Genomic DNA, 21,841 nt, shown 5'->3' on the forward strand with positions numbered 1-21,841 from the left:
TCAGCAAAACGTACAGTGTGTTATTTTTATTATGACTTGTATAGATGGCATACATTTTGTGAAAAAAGAAGCATAGAATTAGCCTTTGCCTATGGCCTTCTTGGTTTTGCAGTATGGTTTGAAATATTAACCTGTTAACATCTGCCTTAGCCACTATTGTAGAGAAAATTTCCCTTAACTGTAAGGCACATCCTTAATACATAGAGGAGGCTGAAAAAAAGAGGGAAATATGTTGGCATATTGCAAGTTAGAGGCAGCCTCTCAGTGGTGATTTATTTATTGAGCATTTTCCCCTCTCCATTCTCAAGCTCCTAAAGTAAACATGGTAGCAAGTAGGATACATTCTAGCTCACCTCATATCAAGAAATCAAGGGTTAGGGAAGAAAGAGTTGGTACTGTAACCTTTCAGCCAGGAGGGTTGCTTATTTTTAAATTACTTAAAATTCACTGAAATTAGCGATAATAATGAGCACCCTTACCAATAAAGCAGAGAATTAAGCTTGACACATTCCTGTAATGTGAATGGCTTGATTAGGTATGCAGGACTACCAAACATTTTAAGCACTGATGATGATATTCACTCCTGGCACAGGCTTAGAAGCTGCAGCTACTTTGCTCTCAAATAGGACCTGAAGTGTTCATTCTTCTCAGAACCAGCTTCATCTAAGCCATGTGTTTTCTTGGAACTATGCCACATCAAGTACTTCTCTCCCTAACTGGGCTCTTTTCATGGGGTAGTATAACTGTATGATTTACTGGCAAAGTGAGCTGATGTAGAGCCATTTTATAGAATAAGAGTTAGTGGGGTCAAGGGACTAGAAGTGAGTATCAGAGACCCTCCCTGAAAGCATGGCATTTCTTTAAAAATCTGGTCACACTGCATGTTCCAATTGAGAGTTAAAGGCATTTGTGCTTATATAGGGACATGTGTTCTATTGTAATTTTATATTTCTTAATAACAGTCTGTTCTTTGTTTACTGAAGAAAGATTTTATATCATGAAATGTTTTTCTTTTAGAGAGAGAGAGAGAGAGAGAGAGAGAGAGAGAGAGAGAGAGAGAATTATTTTTTTATCAGGGAGATTTTTTTCTCTAAGAAGAGCTAGAATAAATAGCTCATTTCTTAAACTCTTGATCAATGTCTAACACTTCCTACCCCCAGCAACACTTCCCTGCAAGTGTATTAACACTCTGTAATGGCAACTCCACTCACCTATGAAGAAATGATCTTCACAACTGATTTACAGTTTAACCATGGCTTAGACACATAACACCCAATCAAAGACAATTTTTTTTTTATCTTTTCCCCAGTCATAATTTATGAAAGGAAAAAATAGATTAATGTTACAGTGTGAAAAAGCAGCAAACAAAATGTACAAAGGGAGTCTATTTTGAAGAGTTAGATCCAAGTTTTCAGCACCTGTCCCTATATATGTTTCCAAATGATAGGCACCTGATAGTTACAGACGAAGTATGATGCATATTAGTTCACACTTCTCTTCATTTGGATGCTGCCCCTTTTGTGTGAATGTATGAGAGGTTTTCAAACTGCTAGAATATCATCCTTTAGGGGCTGCCCATGATTATTTATTAACCATATGTCACCTTTGCTTTGTTGCACTCAGAATTTGGTGAAACCCGACAGCAAAAGCCTGAGGGTTAAATCTATTGTAAATAAAATATAGCTTAGTTTCTTTGAGATTTAAAATACATGACTAGCCATATTTAACTAATTTCTGCCTAAGGTACTTTAGCACATATAGGTAAATTTACAGCTTTAATCATCCTAAGATTGCTTGACATAAATGTAATTATCCTCATTTTACAGATGAATAAACTGATCCCAGTTCAATCTCTATATTTGCAGCATGAATTGAACAGCTGTGCCAATTATTTTGATGATTCAAAGCTTAATATCCACCATTTAAAGATAGGAAAGGAAGACAATATGGCTTGAACTCTTCTGATTAACTGTGCACATTACTATAATAACCACTAAAGAATCATTCATTCATCCACTTCCCTTGCTTTCTACAGGTAGTGCCACAGAATAGTAGCATCTATTGCTCCCCATTAGTTCATTCATAGCTACATTTGATAATTGACTCCAGGTTTCTGGTTTCAGTATCTAAATAAGTAGTGTCTCTAAATTATTTTAAAAACATGAAAGTCATGGGGCTAGGAAGATAGCACAGTACATACAGTGCTAGCTCCATACACAATCATGAACACTCAATTTCTGATCTCCAGTACCCACATCACAAAATCAAATGTGGTGATATACATATACAATTTTGTGTTAGGTATGGATACAAACAGGCCTATTCTGGAATGGGGGTTGATTGTCCAGGTATTTTATCTAAAACAATGATCTCTGTATTCAATATAGGACTTTTGTCTCAAAACAGTAAGTTAGAAAGCACCCAAAATGGACCCCTCTCCTTTTTGCATTCATGCCCACATATGCATTCAGATGCAAGAGTGTGCTCATGTGCTCATGCACAAAGACTTGCACACACACACACACACACACACAAAAGGCTAAATATTTGTTTTGGCTGTGAGTATTAGCCTTTAATAGCTGAGCCATCTCTCCATCTAAAGTCAAATACGTTTTAACATAATATTTTATTTGATTGCCACCTAATATTTGAAGAGTTTAGTAAATTCCTCCTATACTGTTTTTGAAAGCATGACTACTGAGCATACATTTCCTTAAATAATATATATCTAATTCAACAATAAATATTAAAAGACATCATTGAAAAGTTAGCTTCACCAAATGAGACATCAAACATTACATTCATAATTCCTATTAATGCTGATGATGATCATTGAAATTTTATTTCTGGAGTAATTTCTATTTCCTCTCATGTTCCAGTAGTCAGTTTATTATTTAAAGCATAAACTTAAGAATTGAATATTCTTTCTGAACTAGAACTCCATCTCTACCCATATTCATTTTAAAACATTACAAAGGAGGTCAGCAAGATTCATTAATATTTCTCTTGAACAATGAAGCTGAATTTATTTTATCTGTGTGCAGTAGTGTTATATTTTTATAAGCACAAAGGCACATGAAATTATTTAAATTGTGTGACTTGTTTTCAGAACAAGAAATGTAATCAAAAGTACTAGATAGAGCTTTTGTGCCTCCTACTACATAGTTTCCTAGTTCCCTCATGAAACAAATGTTAGATGCTCTGGTACAAAGGTAGTATTTCTGAAATGTCACTTCTATTATAACATTCTTCTGCCCCAATAATTCCCTGCTCCCTTTGTTGTTTTTTGTCCTTTATTGTTCACAACCATCTCTTTTTGATCCCTGCCCAATTTTATCAAAGTTAGAATTCTACTAACAACAAAACTGGTCTTCCCACTCTTTGCCAGTAACATTTCGGTACTCTTAGCCTAACACTTTAGACTCACTTCACATTTTGCTCTACACTTTATTCTCTCACATCAGAGAGTCATTACTAATCTTATTTTTCCTCTAACTTCAGAATTTGGCTTATCCTATGACACTTGCCCTGGACATAATCACATAAAAATTTCATTCTTCACCATCCCTCTAGGATAGAATCTGTGCTCTGTAGACAGTTTCTTTGATCATTTGCCTAATATATTCTGTTAGTGCATAACTACGTGTGTAAGCACACCTCTGTGGATCTTCAGGTCATCTCCCCAGTTGAATTGCAAGTTCAGTAACTTCACTGAGAATTCTGTTTTATGTCATCTACCTTGAGTCACAAGGTACAGTTCTCACGCCTATATATTTTTCATGCAATTCTATCAATAATTATTTCTGCCCATATGATTGATAAGGACATAATTGCTATCAATTTTTAGCCTCGTTTATTTGGGGTTTCAGTGAGTTTTACGTAGCATTCATAATATGTGAAACCAAAGATAGTCTGTGCCAGGGGAGCAAATAAGTAATGCTGTCAGATAGTTACATTTTGATGAGCATAATTTGGGATTTATCCTCTATTTTGTTAATGTGAAATGAATATTACTCATTTTGCTTTATAGGGTACTCTGAATAGATAAAATAATTTATCTTGATGAGTTGAAGTTAGAAAGATTCTAAAATGGTGCAATTCAAAGTGAAATGGACATTAACACTAAAAAAAAAAAAAAAAAGAACAGAGCAAATTAATCCCAAAACATATATGTTTGCAAGTTGGTTTGTTTTTTACTTTATTCTAAGCTATCTGTAAGGAGAAAATATTATACCAATTACTATTACTGGCTCATACACTAGAGCTGACAAATGTGATATACATGACAACATTGTCTTTAAAAAGTCCCAGTTATCATTTGTTAATATGCCAAATGTACAGAACAATGGGATTTCAAGAAATGTGAACAATGTAGAATAACTAATAGATCTAATATTGAATAGCTAAAAATATCAACCTTCTTTGTATCAGTTTAGAAATGTATTTGCAAATCATTATCAACAAACTGTAGCCTAAAATTCTTTTCTTCTTGACTTTGGAATTACACTTTGTGATCCCCCACTTAGAACTCATTACTTCCTGGCTCTTATAACTGAGGCTTTTACTTTTCTGCATGTGAAGGGATTTATGAATTGACACGTAAATCAGCCCTTTGAATTTCCTGTTGCACAATAGCTTGAAATGCACTGTCTTATTTTTTTGAAAGGGAAAATAATTTTCTTGCAAAATGACATCCTAATAGTTGATTAATTTGCCATTAAACTATTCAGGGAAGGGATTAAATTTGATAGGCTAGCAATTTTTATGACTCTAAAAATCCCAACAAAACCACAATTATTGTTATAAAGGATCAGGGAAATAAATTCCATAGGCTTTCTTGTTACCCATTTAAAACTTTAACAGTTTATGGTAGTGTCTTAAATAACTGTTATATCTGTTTTTAATGGTATCCAAATATCAGTTTTACCATGAACTATTAAAAGTTTGTTCTATAGTTTCATTAGTTCATCCAAAATTCATTTTTCCTTAACTGTTTATGTGATACAATCCATTCAAGGCCGGTCATAGAATAATTATTATGTTCCAATTACAGAGTAATTGAAAACGAACTAATAACTGCTTTTCTATAAGCTTACATGTCATTATTTTCAAAGATTCTTAGGCTAAATAAAGCTCATTTGAAACTTTTTTTTTCATTCTGGTTACTTAGGCATGCTTTTTTTCTCCTTATAATGTCCTTCTTGTGCCTTATGCTAATTTTCTGAGGTTTGGGTGCTGTGCAGTCCTTATATGAACTCTTCTCTCATATAGCTCAAATGTTGCTTCCTTACCTCATTGATTTTAAGCATTGTTAATGTCATTACCATCCACTTTGTTTATCTTTCTTGGCCTTTGCTTATTACATTCCAGTCTCCAACTCCCTTCCTACCCTGAGCACATCACTTGACCAGTAATAGACTCATCCATTGCCAAAGTCCTCTTGATTTGTTCTAACAAATCAGCACAAGGGAAGAGAATCAGTCCATTGATGGTTGGTGCCCTCGGGTGATCTCCACAGTTCCCATTACTAAATCATGCCCTTGTAGCTTTTTTTAAGTTTCTGTTTACTGTTCCCAGACTTTTTCAAGGTCTGGGAAGGAGAGTTCCCTCATCCCAGTTTGAATGGAATCGTATTTACTGGAAAAAAAATGCCTAATTCAGTATATAATATTTTCCTGGAGGCAATTCTTCCCCTCCTTATGCATACACTTTTTAAAGCTTGTGACTGATCTTCTTAAAAATTGAAATACATCCCCAGAAACCAAATAATATATATTTACATGACACATTTCAATGATTGCTTAAATAATTGAGAATTAAATGAAATAAAATTAATAGTTAAATAATAAACAATTACCATGTTCTTAAAAAATCATAACTTTTATTCTTTACCAACCTAGGAGTTTTGTGATCAAGGTAAAGTATATAATTTGTGGGACCATGATCTAAAAGGGAAGATCCTTTGTTAAAAAATATATTTAAAATTTTGTAAGTCAAAAATGAAGTTAGGAACCCTTTTTATGCATTCCAAGCTCATGAAGGCTGACCCTGTTTGAGGCTTCAGTCTGCTGAGAGAAATTATCGTTCAAAGAGGTTGCAATATTTTTGTCTGAACTTGTTTGAAAACATGCTCATTATCTTTTATTACTTCGTCCAACCAGTCTAATGGTTGTTACACACAAAGGATTCTTTGTTAATTCTTTGATGTAGGAGACATTTTAAGCTGCATGAGCAGAATGGGAACCTGTGATTATCTCAATTTCATTTTGAAACTATTAATGGCTACAAACTTAAAAAAATTTTTAAAAAGTGTTTTATAAAAAGAGATAACTAAAAATACTAATATAATTCAATTGGATCTTAAATAATCAATCCATAAAACGTATGTCAAGAGCCGTGTTTACTAGTGCCAAGTAATTGGTAAATACATTAAAATATCATGGAATCACAATATTCCATGTATGTGAATGTGTGTTAATGAGAAGCTTAACATCTAAAGGTACAGAAGTAGGTATACTATAACCCAAAAGCACATGTGTCGTATTAAAGCAAACAGAAAAATACTAGGAAAATATATTTGCATAAGGAAATTGGAAAGAATCCTGAGAATGTTTCAGAGCCATTGGAAACTAAATGTGAATCTGACATCATATGAAGGAAATAGAAGGTTGTGTGGAAATATGCTACCTTTGCAAAATTGTTGGGGAGCCTTAAATTAGAGTTCAGAGTTGCCCAAGAAATGTTCCTACTATGCCTACCACATGAAGAAACTGAAGAACATTCTGTAGAAAGCAAAAGGTCCTCAGTCACTTCCTAGAAGTAAAAGGCCTGTGCGGTTTTTCATGGTCATCTCGGTGGCTATTATTAGTAACAGCAATATCATTTTGGAAATGTGGGTAAAGAAGAGATAAGTGGCATTGAAGCAACTCCTTAAGAAGTTGTCCCTTGATCCATAAATTTGTGTGGATAACTTTACCATGTGTCATTTTCCCCCTATTATAATACCCATGTTTATTTTGATTTCTTATTTACAGTTTGGCCCCATTATCATCATACTTTTAAGAATAAGGGAGTCTTTCTTATATACTTATACATCCCCTATGCCTTCTTCAGTTCCACATCAGAAATACTAAATAATATTTGCTGGAATTCCAATAGTTAGCATCTAATTTTCAAAAGTACCAACATGATTCTTTTAGAGTTTTACTGCTGTGAACAGACATCATGACCAAGGCAACTCTTAAAAGGACAGCATTTAATTGGGGCTGGCTTACAGGTTCAGAGGTTCAGTCTATTATCATTATGGTAGGAAGGATGGCAGCATTTAGGCAGGCATAATGCAGGAGGAGCTGAGAATTCTACATCTTCATCTGAACACCACTAAGGGAAGACTGACTCCTATGTGGTTAGGAGAGTCTCATTGCCCACCCTGATAGTAACACACTTCCTCTAACAAGGTAATACCTACTATAACAAGGCCACACCTTCGAGTAGCACCACTTCCTGTGCCAAGCATATTCAAACCTCAAAGATCAATGTTAAAGAAAGCATATACTTAGTTTAAATAAAATAAAACAAAGAAAACATGAAACCTAAATCCTGTTCATGAGTTAATCCCAGTAAACAAAAAAAGGATAGCTCTGAAGGCCATTGGTGGGGTTACTACCATACTCAGAATAAAAAAGTTGAGTAAGATTATATTACTAAAGGTATGTTCAATTTCCTGGCTTAGAAACTGAGCTAAGATCATGTAGAGGAAAGGATTTTCTCTTTAAAACTAAATCCTGAACACCACAAGAATCCATCTTACTTCAAAAGCCTAGCTCCAGCTCTGGATATTTAAGTCTAAGTATATAACCTGAGGTATTAGGAAAAATTAGAAAAGACAAAAAAAGCAAATAAAAGAAAAGAGAAAACCAACTAAACAAAAGCAAAACCAAAACAAACATACAAAGAAGAAGCAACCAACTAAACAACAAACAAACAAACAAATAAAGGAACTATATAGGGTAAAGAGATAGGTACATAAAGCATATGTTCTCTGAAAATTGGAAAAGGAAAAACCAGGAAGTTTAGTGCTGAAATCATATCTTGCAGTGCAGCTCTGACCGGGATGATATTCACTATGTGTAACATGGTTGCCTAAAACTCAGGCCAGTCCTCTTGATCCAGTATCCCAAATGAATTATAGACACATGTTACCATACTCTGCTTAAGAGACATATTTGGAATATTTACCACATTGTCCAGAAAAATAATTGTACTATTTTTTGAACAGATTTTACAGACACATAAGCACACTTACACACACTGACTGATATAGCAATATGTTTTCTATAAATCTGGGTGAAGCGAACAAGGGAATTCTTTGAGATTTCTTGTGTTCCTAAAAGTTTGAAATCACATGGAAGTGTTCAATTAATAAAGAACATCTTTGATGAATAACAAGCAAAAGGATAACTAAATTTGTGGTTAGGAAGTACTTATGAAGAACTTATCAGTAGACATGCTGATCATTTAGAGAATAAGTAGAAAAGTTATGCCACATAGGAAAATGTGTTTAAGATTTGTGAAATGAAGAATTGGAGGGCAGTAAAGGCAAATTTGGATTTATTCAGTCTATTTGGAGAGACAGCTGACTACATGGAAGGATGAAAGGCAAAGTAAAGGTTTTCAATGACCTACATGATTAGCACAAAAAAATGGTAAAGGCTTTTTCAACTATAAAAAGGCTGTAGTAACTGTCCCAAATGCTTATCCCTTTCCTTATGTTACAAGGTAGCATGAACTAGTCTACCTTTGCAGGGTTTGTGGGTATCTTTAAAGTTATATAAAAATTTTACCAGTATATTTAAGGTTAATTCATGTTCATTTCTTTAAAATGGCAACAATTGAAGATCATCATATAACTTTGTTGTAATTGAAACTATATTATGAATGTCTAATAGAAAAAATCTTGGTTAAGGTCTTTCCTTAGATGTAGAAGAAATGAACATTCAGTTCACTCTAGATTTTTCTATTTTAGTTTATTTTGGTATAATTCATTTTAAAAGGAGTGTGATAATAGAATTTTTCTGAGAACCTAAAATGACCTAGTTTATAGAATATATGGTCTCACTGTTTAACTTCCTTTTTTATAGGATTACTATTTATAACCATTTCCCTCAACCCTGGGGGGATTTAGTAGGATTAAAGAGTTCTGATTCACTTTGTATTTGAAGTTTTTTTTTTCCCTCCACCTTTGCTCAGCTAGTGGAATCCATGATGAATTCTCATCTCCAAGGGGTAAGCTGTTTGTAGTAAAGCCTGATAGCTGCCTTAGGTCTCTTTAGAAGTAGCATTGATTCCTTCCTTTTCCTGTGTTTGTTTATTGCAGAATGATAGAATCCATGTAGATACAATAAATTATCATGCTTGAGTACTGTTAAGCATGTAATGGCTTTAGTTTTGTTCATGTAAATTATTTACATAGTAAAAATCTTGGCTTGTGTCAGACAAATAATGATGAGCATTTAACATCCTACTCGATTAGCATGAGTAATGCTCCAATGAGAAAGGTGAATGACAGAGGCCCCCTGAAGTTCATCTGAGGATGGAGATTAGAGTCAGAATGTGCTTGAGAGGGTAGCATCTGGTAAGGGTAGCATATTGGAGCATAGAATAGAATTTGGAAGATAGATATTTAGGAGGTGGATACTTTTAATAATGATTTAATTTAAAGTGTTTTCTGACATTTGGGTAGCTCTATAGGAGACAAATAAGACTCCTTGCATTTGACATGTTGTGGAATTCATTCACATTTCTGAGTCAAAGAAATTATAAAAACCAATTAATATATATATGAAAAAATAAATGAAAAACTAATCTTTTTCATATTATATTGTTCTGTTTCTTATAAAATGTCCTTCAGTTGTTAGTTTATAATATATTAATGAAAAATACTTGTCATTTCCTTTTTTCTACAAAGAAAATCAAAGAATGTTCTTATTATACCATACAGAAAATGTACCTTAAAGGGAGAATATTAATGTCTGCTAAGTTCCACAGCAAAATACGTTATTGTACAGACTTTTTAAAATGCATGTTTGTATGCCTTGACCAATGAATGTAATAAAGTTTTGAATTTTTTTTCTCAGAAATGTCAGGCTATATTGCAGATGTGAAGGTCCTTCCATTTTTATGAGATCTTTTTTTAAAAAGGATGTCATTAATAATTTGCTTGGGTGCTTACAAAGCATGTGTCTGTCAGCAGAATTATAGAATTGCCCAACTAGAGAACAGGTTTCACAATAGCCTGAGTTGAATTCTGTTCATCAGAGGAGAAAATGGCTTGTTTTAAGCCTAAATTGACATGCTTGCTAATTTCAGCAGTAAAAGCTCTTCCTTGTGGTCAGGAATAATTTAGAGTCTGGGAAAGTTCAAGTGAAAGTTGATGGAGTTACTTTTACAACACACTTCTCAAGGGAACTTGAAAATCTCAAAAGTAAATAGAGGTAGAGCAAACATCAAGTAATATACCTGCAAGTCAAAAGCAAATACTGATATTAACAGTTGAGAGTGAACTAATATGAAATCAAAGAAAAATAATCTGGTCGAAAACTTTTCAAGCACTTAAAAATAACTTTGACTAGTTATGCAACCATAGCAAATACTTTGCTCATTGCTATATCCAGAGCCCTTAGAACATCTAAAGTTTGAAAAAACCTGTACTAATATGAATGAATAATATGAATAAATTTCTCCTTTTGACTACATGTATTTGTTTCTTTATGAAATTTGAGATGAGTATTTGACTTTTTCTGTAGTTCCAGGGTAACATTTTTAAAGTATATAACCTACTAACTATAATACTGCTATTGAGAAGAGGTCAGCTTGCTGTGTCAAAATTACAAACTTTTGCATTCTAACACTGGAATGTGTCTCGTTTTATAAAATCTGTCTGCAACTATACTTCCCACTTTAAAATTTGTCCAACACCATCCAACTTACTTATTCTACTTACTTCAATAGCTGTCTTTGGCAATTTGTTCCATATTTCAAACACACTTTTATATAAAGAAACCATAAAAGTTAGAAACTTGAAAATTGGATTTTTCTTCTGAGCAATCACAACTTACAAATGTGGAAGATTTGTTAAATGCTAGCCCCTCTGATTTTTCAATGCACACAGAGAGAAATGCTCTAAATAAATGTGCAATATTTGAACAAGTTTTTCATACTATTTTAATATTACCAGAAGTCACTGAGATTAAATCTGAAACCTGATCCCCTTACCTATTCACAAAGGAAATACAAAAGAATGATCCAGCTTTGCCCTTTCCAAAGCCAAAATCCTTAGAAAATCATTTTGAGTCAAAGGGCATAAAGAGATAAGTTAAGGTCCAGAACTATTACTAGCTACCAAATTTCATCTTTCACTTTTATTAGAATTCCATTTAAAATCTGACAATTTCTAGTTTTGTTATTAAGAGAACATACTGCAGCCAGGGAAGCAGGTATTCTAACTGTAGATTTTCACTTCTTCCTATTCCCAAATCTAATCCCCCAGTCTCCTAACCAACTCTGTAGCAGACCATCTGCAGTAGCTTCTCTTCTCCCTATACCCAACTCCCCAATGGATCACACAATCTTTCCCTCCTAATACTGTTCCCTCCACTCATTGCTTTATTCATGCACGTTCTGGGATCTCATAGGCTACTCTGAAGAAGGAAACCAATAGGGTAACTAATGATCTTTACTGTTATCAGGAAGGAAGCAGTCAATGTATCTTTATTTCCTTGATGATATGATAGTATGCATAAGTGACCCCAAAAATTCTACCAGAGAACTCCTATGGATGATAAACATCTTCCACAAAGTGGCTGGATACAAAATTAATTCGAAGACATCAGTAGCACTCCTATAGACAAATTGACTGAGAAAGCATCAGATTGGTGGCTTGCTCTGTCTCTGGGAGCTCCCTGGAATCTAGGTTAGTTAAGACTGCTGGTTTTCCTACCAGGAGTTGCTCTCCCCTTCAGCTTCTTCAATCCTTCCCCTAATTCAACCTTAGGTGTCCCTGACTTCAGCTCAATGATTGGGTGTAAGTATCTGCTTCGGCAAGAGAAAGGAGGAATCAGATGAGGATCTGTGGGATGGGGACCTAGAGGGTGGCAAAACTCGAATGCCAATTTAAAAAAAAAAAGACATCAGGGAAACCACACCTTTCCCCATAGCCCAAAATAATATAAAATATCTTGAAGTAACTCTAACTAAGCAAAAATTGTGTAACACTAAAGAAAGAAAATGAGAATATCAGAAGATAGAAAGATATCTTGTGTTTATAGATCAGTAGGATTAATATAGTAAAAATTGCCATCCTACCAAAAGCAATCTAGAGATTCAATGCAATCCCTATCAAAATTCCAATAGATTTTCAATTCTTTACAGATCTTTAAAGGATAATTTTCAGGTTCATATGAAAATGTACACACTACCACCACCACCACCACCACCACCATCATCACCAACAACAACCAGGTTATCTAAAACAATCCTGAATTCAGGAAAATCACCCTGAATATAAATAGCTATGTGATAGTGTCTTTTGTACTGGAAGGTACAGCACATGCTACCAAAGAAGAAACATAAATACCAACTCAGCCACAAATCTTCTCACCTCCAATAGTATCCTGCTTGCTAGATATACTAGTGTAATTGTATCACAAAGCTTGTGAGAGTAACCAACCAATATCTGTTCTGATTTAAAGCCCACTCCATGACATAAAACTCATACCCAATGCTGCTAGGATGACAAAGAACCTTGAACTATCTAGCCTATGAACTTAGGGTAAAAAAAATAAAAATAAAAATAAAAATCCACATGTGACATCTGCCAAAATGGTTTTAATTAATAGTATTTATTGTTTATGCTACCAAATTAAAATAAAATAAAGTATATTAGGTTTTAGAACCAGAATGAAGTAGACTAATAATTTTTCACACATTTGTCCTTATTATTAAGATTTGGGCCATTGAATATAGATACTGAGATGGCAAATAGAGGTGGTTGATACTTGAAGATAAAAGGAAGTTCTTATATATTAAGATTGAACTTAATTGATTTTATGTTGACCTTATTGTTTTGCACAGTACAAAAAGACACTAAGAAATCAAAATTATGATTTAATTTATATGAGCGTTTGAGAGGTGGCTCAGTGTTTCAGAGTACTTGTTGCATAAAGATAAATATTTGACTTTCTAGTCCAACCTCTAGGACTCCATCTTCCAAGGGTAAAGAGGATCACTGAGGCTTTCTGAAAATCATGATCTGTACATTCTGTCTCAGAGTAATAATGTAGAGAGAGACTGAGGAAGACACCTGTCACTATGATCTCAATATGCACAAAGATAGGTAGCTGCATCTGCATACATGCATAAACATATACTACATACACCACATAAAAACCAAAGTATTTATATAAAGGAAGACTCTGAGGACTAGTGTTTAAGTATTGCTATCCAAACTTTCATAATCATATGGTGAAGTAGAGAATTTATTACAAATAAGTATTACCAGTTCTTTATTAACTCATTAGGTCTAAAATGAGTCAAATAAGTTTGGTGATTTTTATGGTCAGACAACTTTAAGGGAATCTGCTGTCCTTTATATGTATCACCTTATCATATTATATGTGATGAATTTCAGTTACAAAGAAATTTAATAATATATCATTTATGATGGGAATTTTCTCTTTCATACATATATATATATATGTATACATATATATATACATATATATGTATACATATATATATAATTAATTAATGATGCTTTTTGATGAGGTTACAAATATAACTAATCCTTTTAAAATATGTTATCATAAGTCAAAATTACATTTTTAAATAAAGTGATTTATGTGAACCCAGATAGTAGGAAATGACTCCATGTTAGTTCTTAGATAGAGAGGCAAGTCTCAAAGATTTTCATTGGAAATCATCTTGTGTCAAGCAGTGAAACACATTTGGCATTCAGTAATTTTTCTATAAAGCCTTGCAAACTGGAGATTTATATTATATATTTTTATTTCGAAAAGTGTTTTAGCTGGCTTAAAAAATACAACTTTTCCTTTATTCTATAAAAAAAGAGGTTACAATGTTGGACGACTCCTGATGCAAGAGTTTTTTTTTTTTTTTCTTCTTTCAGGCAACACTGCAAGATTTGGATCAGAGACGCCCCCAGTTGGAAGAACTCATTACTGCTGCCCAGAATTTGAAAAACAAAACCAGCAATCAAGAAGCTAGAACAGTCATTACTGATCGAAGTAAGTCTCTTAATGGGCCAGGAAAAGATAAAGTCAGATGCAGAATTTGAAAAACAAAACCAGCAGTCAAGAAGCTAGAACAGTCATTACTGTTCAAAGTAAATCTCTTAATGGGCCAGGAAAAGTTAAGGCCAGCTGTATGAAAATCTCAGTAATAGCCCTAGGTATAGAAAATGGAAAATACTTGAATATGATAACTATGTCACTGAAGAACATTTTCAGTAGGTAAAATCATGCAATAACTGAATGTAACCTCAATGAGTTACAAAGTTGTGATTTTCATGAAGGTAGGGCTTAGGTAGTTTCATAAGGAATGTGGTAAACATAATGTGGAAGATGCTTCTTACCAACCATCTATATGAGCTGGTATTCATGGAGACACCAGTCTCCTTCTACTAATCTTGGTTGTTGGGCTGAATCAACATTTGTTTTCCGAATCATCTTTAATGTCTGTCTACAGTGACCCTTGCAATGCCTGTCATTTGTTAAGTATCTTTTGAGTATCATGTAAAGTACATATACATGTACATATCAAGTTTTCACAAAGTCACTTTATGCAGTTTCATAGTAACTTTTTGATATACAAATAATCAGTTTCCAAGTTAATCTGATTGTTCAGGCTTTCAAAACAAAGAACAGTGCTAAGAGTTTGCAAGTCTCTTTCTGGCTTGGCAGCCTGTTCCTTATACTACTTTATCCAGTCTTTTTCTTTTTCTTTCTGTTTCTAATGTGATCCCAAGAACTTAATGTGCTGTGATTATATATATCTTGATTAATTTCTTAGACACAATGTCTCTTTCATTTGTACTGGTGTTAGTTCAAATAGCCTGTTCACAGTTGTGGAATCTAAACTCCAATTATTTTTCAAACTATGAACTTGTATATTGACTAGTAAGCTCACATATTTTGATGGCTTCCTGTAATAGAAGCTTACCTTTTATTCTCTTATAGCCCCAAAATGGATTCTATAAAATCACCTAAGAACCAAATTTTCTTCCATATTTTTGTATCCAGAACATCTTAGGTATTTAATAAGTAGATATAGGATGAGTATTACTCATGAAGATTTGTTCAGAGCCAAACCTAAAAGTAGTATGCATTGATTTTTATAGTCTGTTGGTTGTGACATGTGACATGAGCCCATGACTGCAAAGATAATGTGAAAACAGTATCAGTATTGAGCCCAAGAAGAAGATGAACAAATTTGCAAAGAAACTAGCCAGCTCAAATAAGTAAATCTTAGGGAGTGACTAAGTAAGATACTGAATTTTCATTATATATGTAATTGAGTTGTCTCTTGCCTGAAAAACTTACAAGAATTTGGTAAAAATATTTATGCAAATATGACCAGACTCTTAGTCATTTTTATTTTGTTAATGAGAGATAACTTCTTTTCCCTAAGAGAAAAGTAGAATTAATACATTTTACAATATCTGTACAACATCAGATGCAGATTTTCTATTATCCCTTGTAATCCTGTTTTCTCTATTGTCTTTACCTTTTTTCATGATATATATTACAACTGAGTAACTGGAGGGCAAATTTGTATTTCTCTGCTAATTTCCAGTGATTTGAATAATTCTGTTTTTCTAAGCTTTTTCCTTTGGGAATGAGATCTTCATAAATAATTCCCCCATTAGGGAACCAATTCTAATTTATATATTCTGTTGAAACATGTCATATTGGTGACTAAAGCATAAGCTGGAATCTGAGCATTCATAAATTTCCTAATGCTGCTACTAGGATAATTCTGACACAATATGTTTGTCTAAACAATGTCATTTTTTTAGTCCTGTCATATTCTAATTTATGTCTCTATTTGAAACCTACAAAATAAGATAGAAATTTAATACTCCTAAAGTCGCATTAATGTTCAAAATATAATTGTTCTCCATATACATTGGATTTCAAGGATATAGAGGGAAATATTTGTTCATAAATTTGCATTTGCCCATTAATAGCCTCAATATTCCTTTTTATTGCCATATATATATATATCCCCCTAGGGATTTTTAAAAATATATGGTTATTATATTGTATCATGAGCAAACCCAGTGACTAAGCATTTTCTTCACTAGTACTAATAGACTTGAAATAAGTAGGTCTACAAAATACTATATGATTTATTATATAAAACAATTTCCTTGATAGCTATTGTTTCCAGGTAATCATATTGGTCATACTCATATTTTACTATAAGTGCTTGAGTAAATTTCTTCCTCAATGACTTCAGATGAGACATAACACATGCTGCTTTCTGGTATTTAGATTGCTTAGTTTTCTCCAGTTCTTTGACTGCTGGATTTGTCAAACATTTCTGGACATTTTCTTCTTCGAAAGGACTGGGTCAAGGGACCAAAAGCACATAAAATAAGAATGATTTGAAGTTGCTTCCCTAGAGGTATCTGAATTATGCAAAACTCTTGTTCATGCCCATTAATATTGCAAAGCATAATACCATAATACCTTGCATAGCAGGGCAGAGGATATGGAAAGAACCAATCTGCTTTATTTTTATTATTTGGTTCATTTCACAGATAATTCTGTCCAACGTGAGCCCTCTATCATTTGTATTTGAGGGCCTTGCTTTTGTACCTTTTTCTTTCATAATTGCCACCATTCTGAAGCCATATAACAAAAGCACATAAAAGTTTTTGACAGCAAGCTGCCTGAATTGGCCGTTTAGCCTTGTGACCTTGGATAAGAAGACTAATTTCTATAAACTTCTGACCTCGTTTCCTTTTCTATAAAATAGAATTACTTATATCAGCCTTAAGGTTTTGGAGAATAACAGGAGATAACATTTGGAATGCTTAGGGCAGAACTCTGATAAAACTTCAGTGAGTGTTAGCTAGTGCTATTTAATTAGAACCTGTTTGGGTTATTTGAATACACATTTAGAAAGAAATTAATGAACTTTTAGTAGCTGTTTGTTTATCTCACCACTAAAATAGCATCAATTCAAAACACTCAACAGTGAAGACTGCTTGGAAACCATAACAAAGGTTATGTAGAAAACATAAGTTATTAAGGAAAATTGTATCTGGATGTATAAGGAAATCCTTGTAATGTATTTCAATTCAATATTCCCTATAAATGAAATAGATTTTATTATTGACTTTTTAGAGATAAAAAATGATGTTTTAGGAAAGATCAAGTAATTTCTTTGTGGAGTAGGAAAATGACACACAAGCAACTAGAAATCAAACCAATGCCTCTGTGATATTAAGGCCTTTGATAGGTAAACCTAAAATGCTGTTTATATAGCAACTATGGCTACCTATAGGCTAGTACAAGTTTAAAACAGTCAAGATCCAATCACAATGGGAGAGGGACTGACCAAAACCTAACCTCCATGAAAAGTTATGAACACTAGATTGTAGCTGAGAGAAGAGTCATTTTCTTCAGTGATATTGTGAATACTAAGTTGCCCAGTCTCCAAGTAAATAAAGCGACATCCACAGTTTCATATAAGAAAACCCAATTAAACTCAGTGAATCACAAAAGTCATATTAGTAGGAAAGGGGCTTTGGGGAAATAAGTAGGGTATACAGTGTGAGTAAAAATATCATAACAGTAAGGATAAATATGAAAATACATTAGGTATATGTATGAAATTTTTCAAGAATAAAAATAATTTTCAAAAGGAAAGGCTGGCTAGTCAAAGAATAGGAAGGATTATATATTTGAGAGTTTTAAGCATTAGTACTCAAATTACAATAAGCTTAACATAATCTTTTGCTGCCCTGTTTATATTTTTATTCTATAAGCATATGCATATATAATTAGAGAATTATCACTTCCATGTGTTGTATAATCACAGAGTGGTAGTGAACCCTAGTAATAGCATTAGGTTTTTGGTCTAGCCCTAGTGGGTTTACTTCCCTAAACAATGGATCCCCAATGCATTAGCTGAGGCAAATCATAGTTGTTCGAACCTCTGTTATCTATAAGGCCTTGTTGCTGAAGGCACCATATATTTGAATCAAAGAACATGAAAAAAGTCACGCTAATATGGACCTTCATCTTTACTGTCTCAGTTTTCAGGGTAGAAAGGTGCTATGTATGGTACCAGAGGAGAAAAGTAATCACTAGTGTTACACAGCTGCATATCTTTGAACTACAATAATTACTGACCTGGCAAGACATGCCCAGTGGTACCATAGTGGCACAAACATGATGGGAGTAACCAACAACTTTCTGATTTAAGACTTTCTCTATCAGATGAGACATATACCGAGAACTATCATCAAGCTAAGTACTGACAGTTAGACAGTCCATTGTTCTCATTGGAGAGCCTAATACAATTATGCTGCTAACTGGGCATAGTATTAAACCAGCTCCTAATGACTTATCATTATATCCCATAGATCAGTACATCTCTCAAGTCCCATCTGAGAAACTTGTATTTGTAGAGGATGGCAATTATAATGCTACCCCACAATTGACATAGGTTCAGAGGATAAGAGACTAGAAAATGCTTAGCCCTAAGTGAAACATATATTCTACTCCTTTCTCCCTACCCTGAATCTCAACGTCCATTGTGGAAGATGACGTGGAAAGATGGTGGTAAATGATTACAAGGAAATAGTATCTTTTGATCACAGAAGAGCAGCTTCACATACTGCTTCTTCATAGCAGTTTGGATACTATGTGTGAAACTTTCATAAGCCCTTGCCAGACTAGGAGAGTTGAATATACAATTCACCCTTATCCATGAAGCTATTGTCAATTATTAGCTACTAGAAGAGAAAGAGTCATTTTTCTCTAAGAGTAAACTTACCACTCTTCATCTAAGACCACATGTCTAATAATATTTGATCATTAAACAATGATCTCAAAGATTTTTTACAAAATAGTCCCAAAATAGGGTGAATTGGTAGGGCGTTGTTGGATGTGGAAGCAGTTGGTAATACAGAGTGAATAATATTAAAATATGTTTTATAAAACTCTCAAAGAATTAATTTTAAAACTCATTTCTTTTTTATTAATCATTTTGTTTACATCACAAATAATATCCCCTTCCTAGTTATCCATCCATAAACCCCCCATCCCATCCCTCCTCTCCCCCTCCCCTTTGCCTCTATGAGGGTACTCCTCCATCCACACCTAACCTAAGAACTAAAACAAGGAAATAAATGCAAGAGATGGACATTGAAACATTATGCAGTCCAGAATTCTCTCAAAAATTTGGTTATATCATATATATTTTAAGAGAAGTAATTCATATTACATTGCTTAAAGACCTCATCCAGAGGGCTATAGATGGTGAGAATATTCAGTGGAAGGAAGATTAAAAATACTCTCTCATGATGTTTTGAATTAACTGACAGTTTTATAAGAGTTTTCTCAACCCATCATTCATTGCTACAACCAAATGCATGTAAAACTTCATGGCAAAATAAAAAAGTCTATGTTGTTCTATATATTTTTATTAAATCTCTATTGCTAATGGAATGCTAGACAATACTTTCTTCTTGGATATTATCTATTATATGGTTGCTTATTTTAGAAGTAGTGTAGTCAGCCATATAATTTTCCTTTTTTTCACATCAAGCACTGCTGACAATGAAAGAGTTCAGTTCAGTGCAAGATGCATTTGAATGTTTACTTTTTGACAGTTAAGATCAGAGGTTATAGAGGGGCTAGAGAAAGAATGAAGCCTCTGTTGTTTCCTTAATGGAGTTTGTGATCAAATGTAGGTACTTGAACAATCACATTCTGACAAGATCGACTGTGACAAGTACCTCAGTAGACCTTCATTACAGACTGAGAGACAAAAAGAGGGGAGGCTTTAGGCTTTGAGTGATAGGGTTTCTGAAAGGCTTCTAAGGAATAGTTATATTTATTTAGTCATGAATATGACTTTAAAAATCAGAATATTGAAGAGAGTAGACTTTAAGAAAGGAGTGATGGGAGAATTGGTGAAAGCTGTGATAACAATGGTGTAATTATTAAATTTGTAGAGATAGAAGTGTGTGTGTGCGTGTATGGTACAGATCATAAGAGAACAGTGGCAGTGGGATAATTTGGAAATTACCAGGAATGGATAGCTTGCATGGTGACAAGGTACCAGAAGAAGAGGAAGTATAGAGAAGTTTGGTCTAATAGTCCCTTTGCTCTTCACTTAATTTGTATGTAAGTTACAAAAATTATTTTACAGAAGTAAAAATAAGTACACAGTAAAACAATTTTAATTATTTTAATAAGAATGTAAGCACAATAGATATCTATATATAAAATAGATTTTCTAGATAGATGTAAATTATTTTGCTTAATGACCAAGAACACTAGTCTCTAGGGGTGAAAGACCTATATTGTCACCAGCTTGACTTCTCTATGTTCAATGAATTGTGTTGATGTTGTCTTTAGTAATGCCACTTAACCCATCAATATGGTTCAGATTCATCAGCCCCATTACTCTGTGCCTATAGTGGGACAGCATATCAATAAAAGTATACGTGTCAGGGTATACTATGACCAGAAAGAGAGGCAATTATACATCTGTGCATCCTTGCTTGGCTGAGGTAGTGTATCTAAAAGATTAAATGAACTTTCTAAGCTGCTGGGAATAACAGTATGAAGCAGTATTTCTGTCCCCTCACCACTGACATCACTTGTTTAGTTCTAAAAAAAAGTCTTTATATTCCTATTTAGTAGTAACAGCAGGAGGAGCTGGAGTCACATTTTCTTTCAATGTTACTTTTTAAAGATTTTAAAATTATTAATTTGTGTGTATGTTTCTTCATTTATGGTTATGGGCACATGCATTCTAATGCAAGCAGAGGTCAAAAGAGGATGTCAGATTACCTAGAGCAAGAGTTATAGGCAGTTGTGAACCACCATATGGGTTCTGGATACCAAACTATAGTCCTCTGAAAAAATAATGTTTTTAACTGCAGAGCCATTTCACCAGCCTTTTAGTTCAGTGTTAATTACTAGTTATAGTACTTTATACTAGAGAAAGAAAACAGATACAAAGTGTGTGTGTGTGTGTGTGTGTGAAAGAGAGTAAATGGGGAGAGGGAGATTGAAAGAGGGAGAGAGAGAGAATAAATTTTACATCATTGATTTACAGAATTGTAAGGACAGACAAGTTCAATATATGTGTGACAAGCTGGCAGGGCAAAGAGATGAGAATTGATGATGGAATCTAAAGGAAATCAGGATACAGAAATTCTTTTGCTTCTGGTGACTTCAATCTTTTCTCTTAAGGCCTTCTGTTGATGGGATTATGTTTGTTCCCACTATGTAAGTTCATTTGCTTTAAAATTTTTTATTTATTGAAATCACACCTAAACACACCTTCACAAATATAGACTGATGCTTGACTAAACAAGTGGGTAAAATCTTATCAATTTAAGTGTTGTAATGCCATGTACTTGTTCAGATATAAACCTTATGGTTCATTTTGTAATAGTATATAGGTAATAAGACACCCCAATATATATTACAATATACCATATACCAGAGAGTGAGGAGAGTGAGGGAGAGAGAGAGAGAGAGAGAGAGAGAGAGAGAGAGAGAGAGAGAGAGAG

General features: G+C 33.7%; 1 protein-coding gene across 4 annotated transcripts in view; it reads left to right on the top strand.

Annotated features, from left to right (window-relative positions):
• The window catches only part of Dmd (dystrophin), a 1,212,244-nt gene that overhangs the window by 571,956 nt on the left and 618,447 nt on the right, over nucleotides 1-21,841 (top strand). For all 4 annotated transcript variants that reach the window (XM_028765040.1, XM_028765041.1, XM_028765042.1 and 1 more), the window contains one exon: nucleotides 14,186-14,303. In XM_028765040.1, coding sequence (XP_028620873.1) covers nucleotides 14,186-14,303 — 118 coding nt within the window. The remainder of the gene's footprint in view (nucleotides 1-14,185; nucleotides 14,304-21,841) is intronic.

The sequence above is a fragment of the Grammomys surdaster genome, unplaced genomic scaffold (assembly GCF_004785775.1).
Source record: "Grammomys surdaster isolate TR1022 unplaced genomic scaffold, NIH_TR_1.0 148, whole genome shotgun sequence".
Classification (NCBI taxonomy): Eukaryota; Metazoa; Chordata; class Mammalia; order Rodentia; family Muridae; genus Grammomys; species Grammomys surdaster.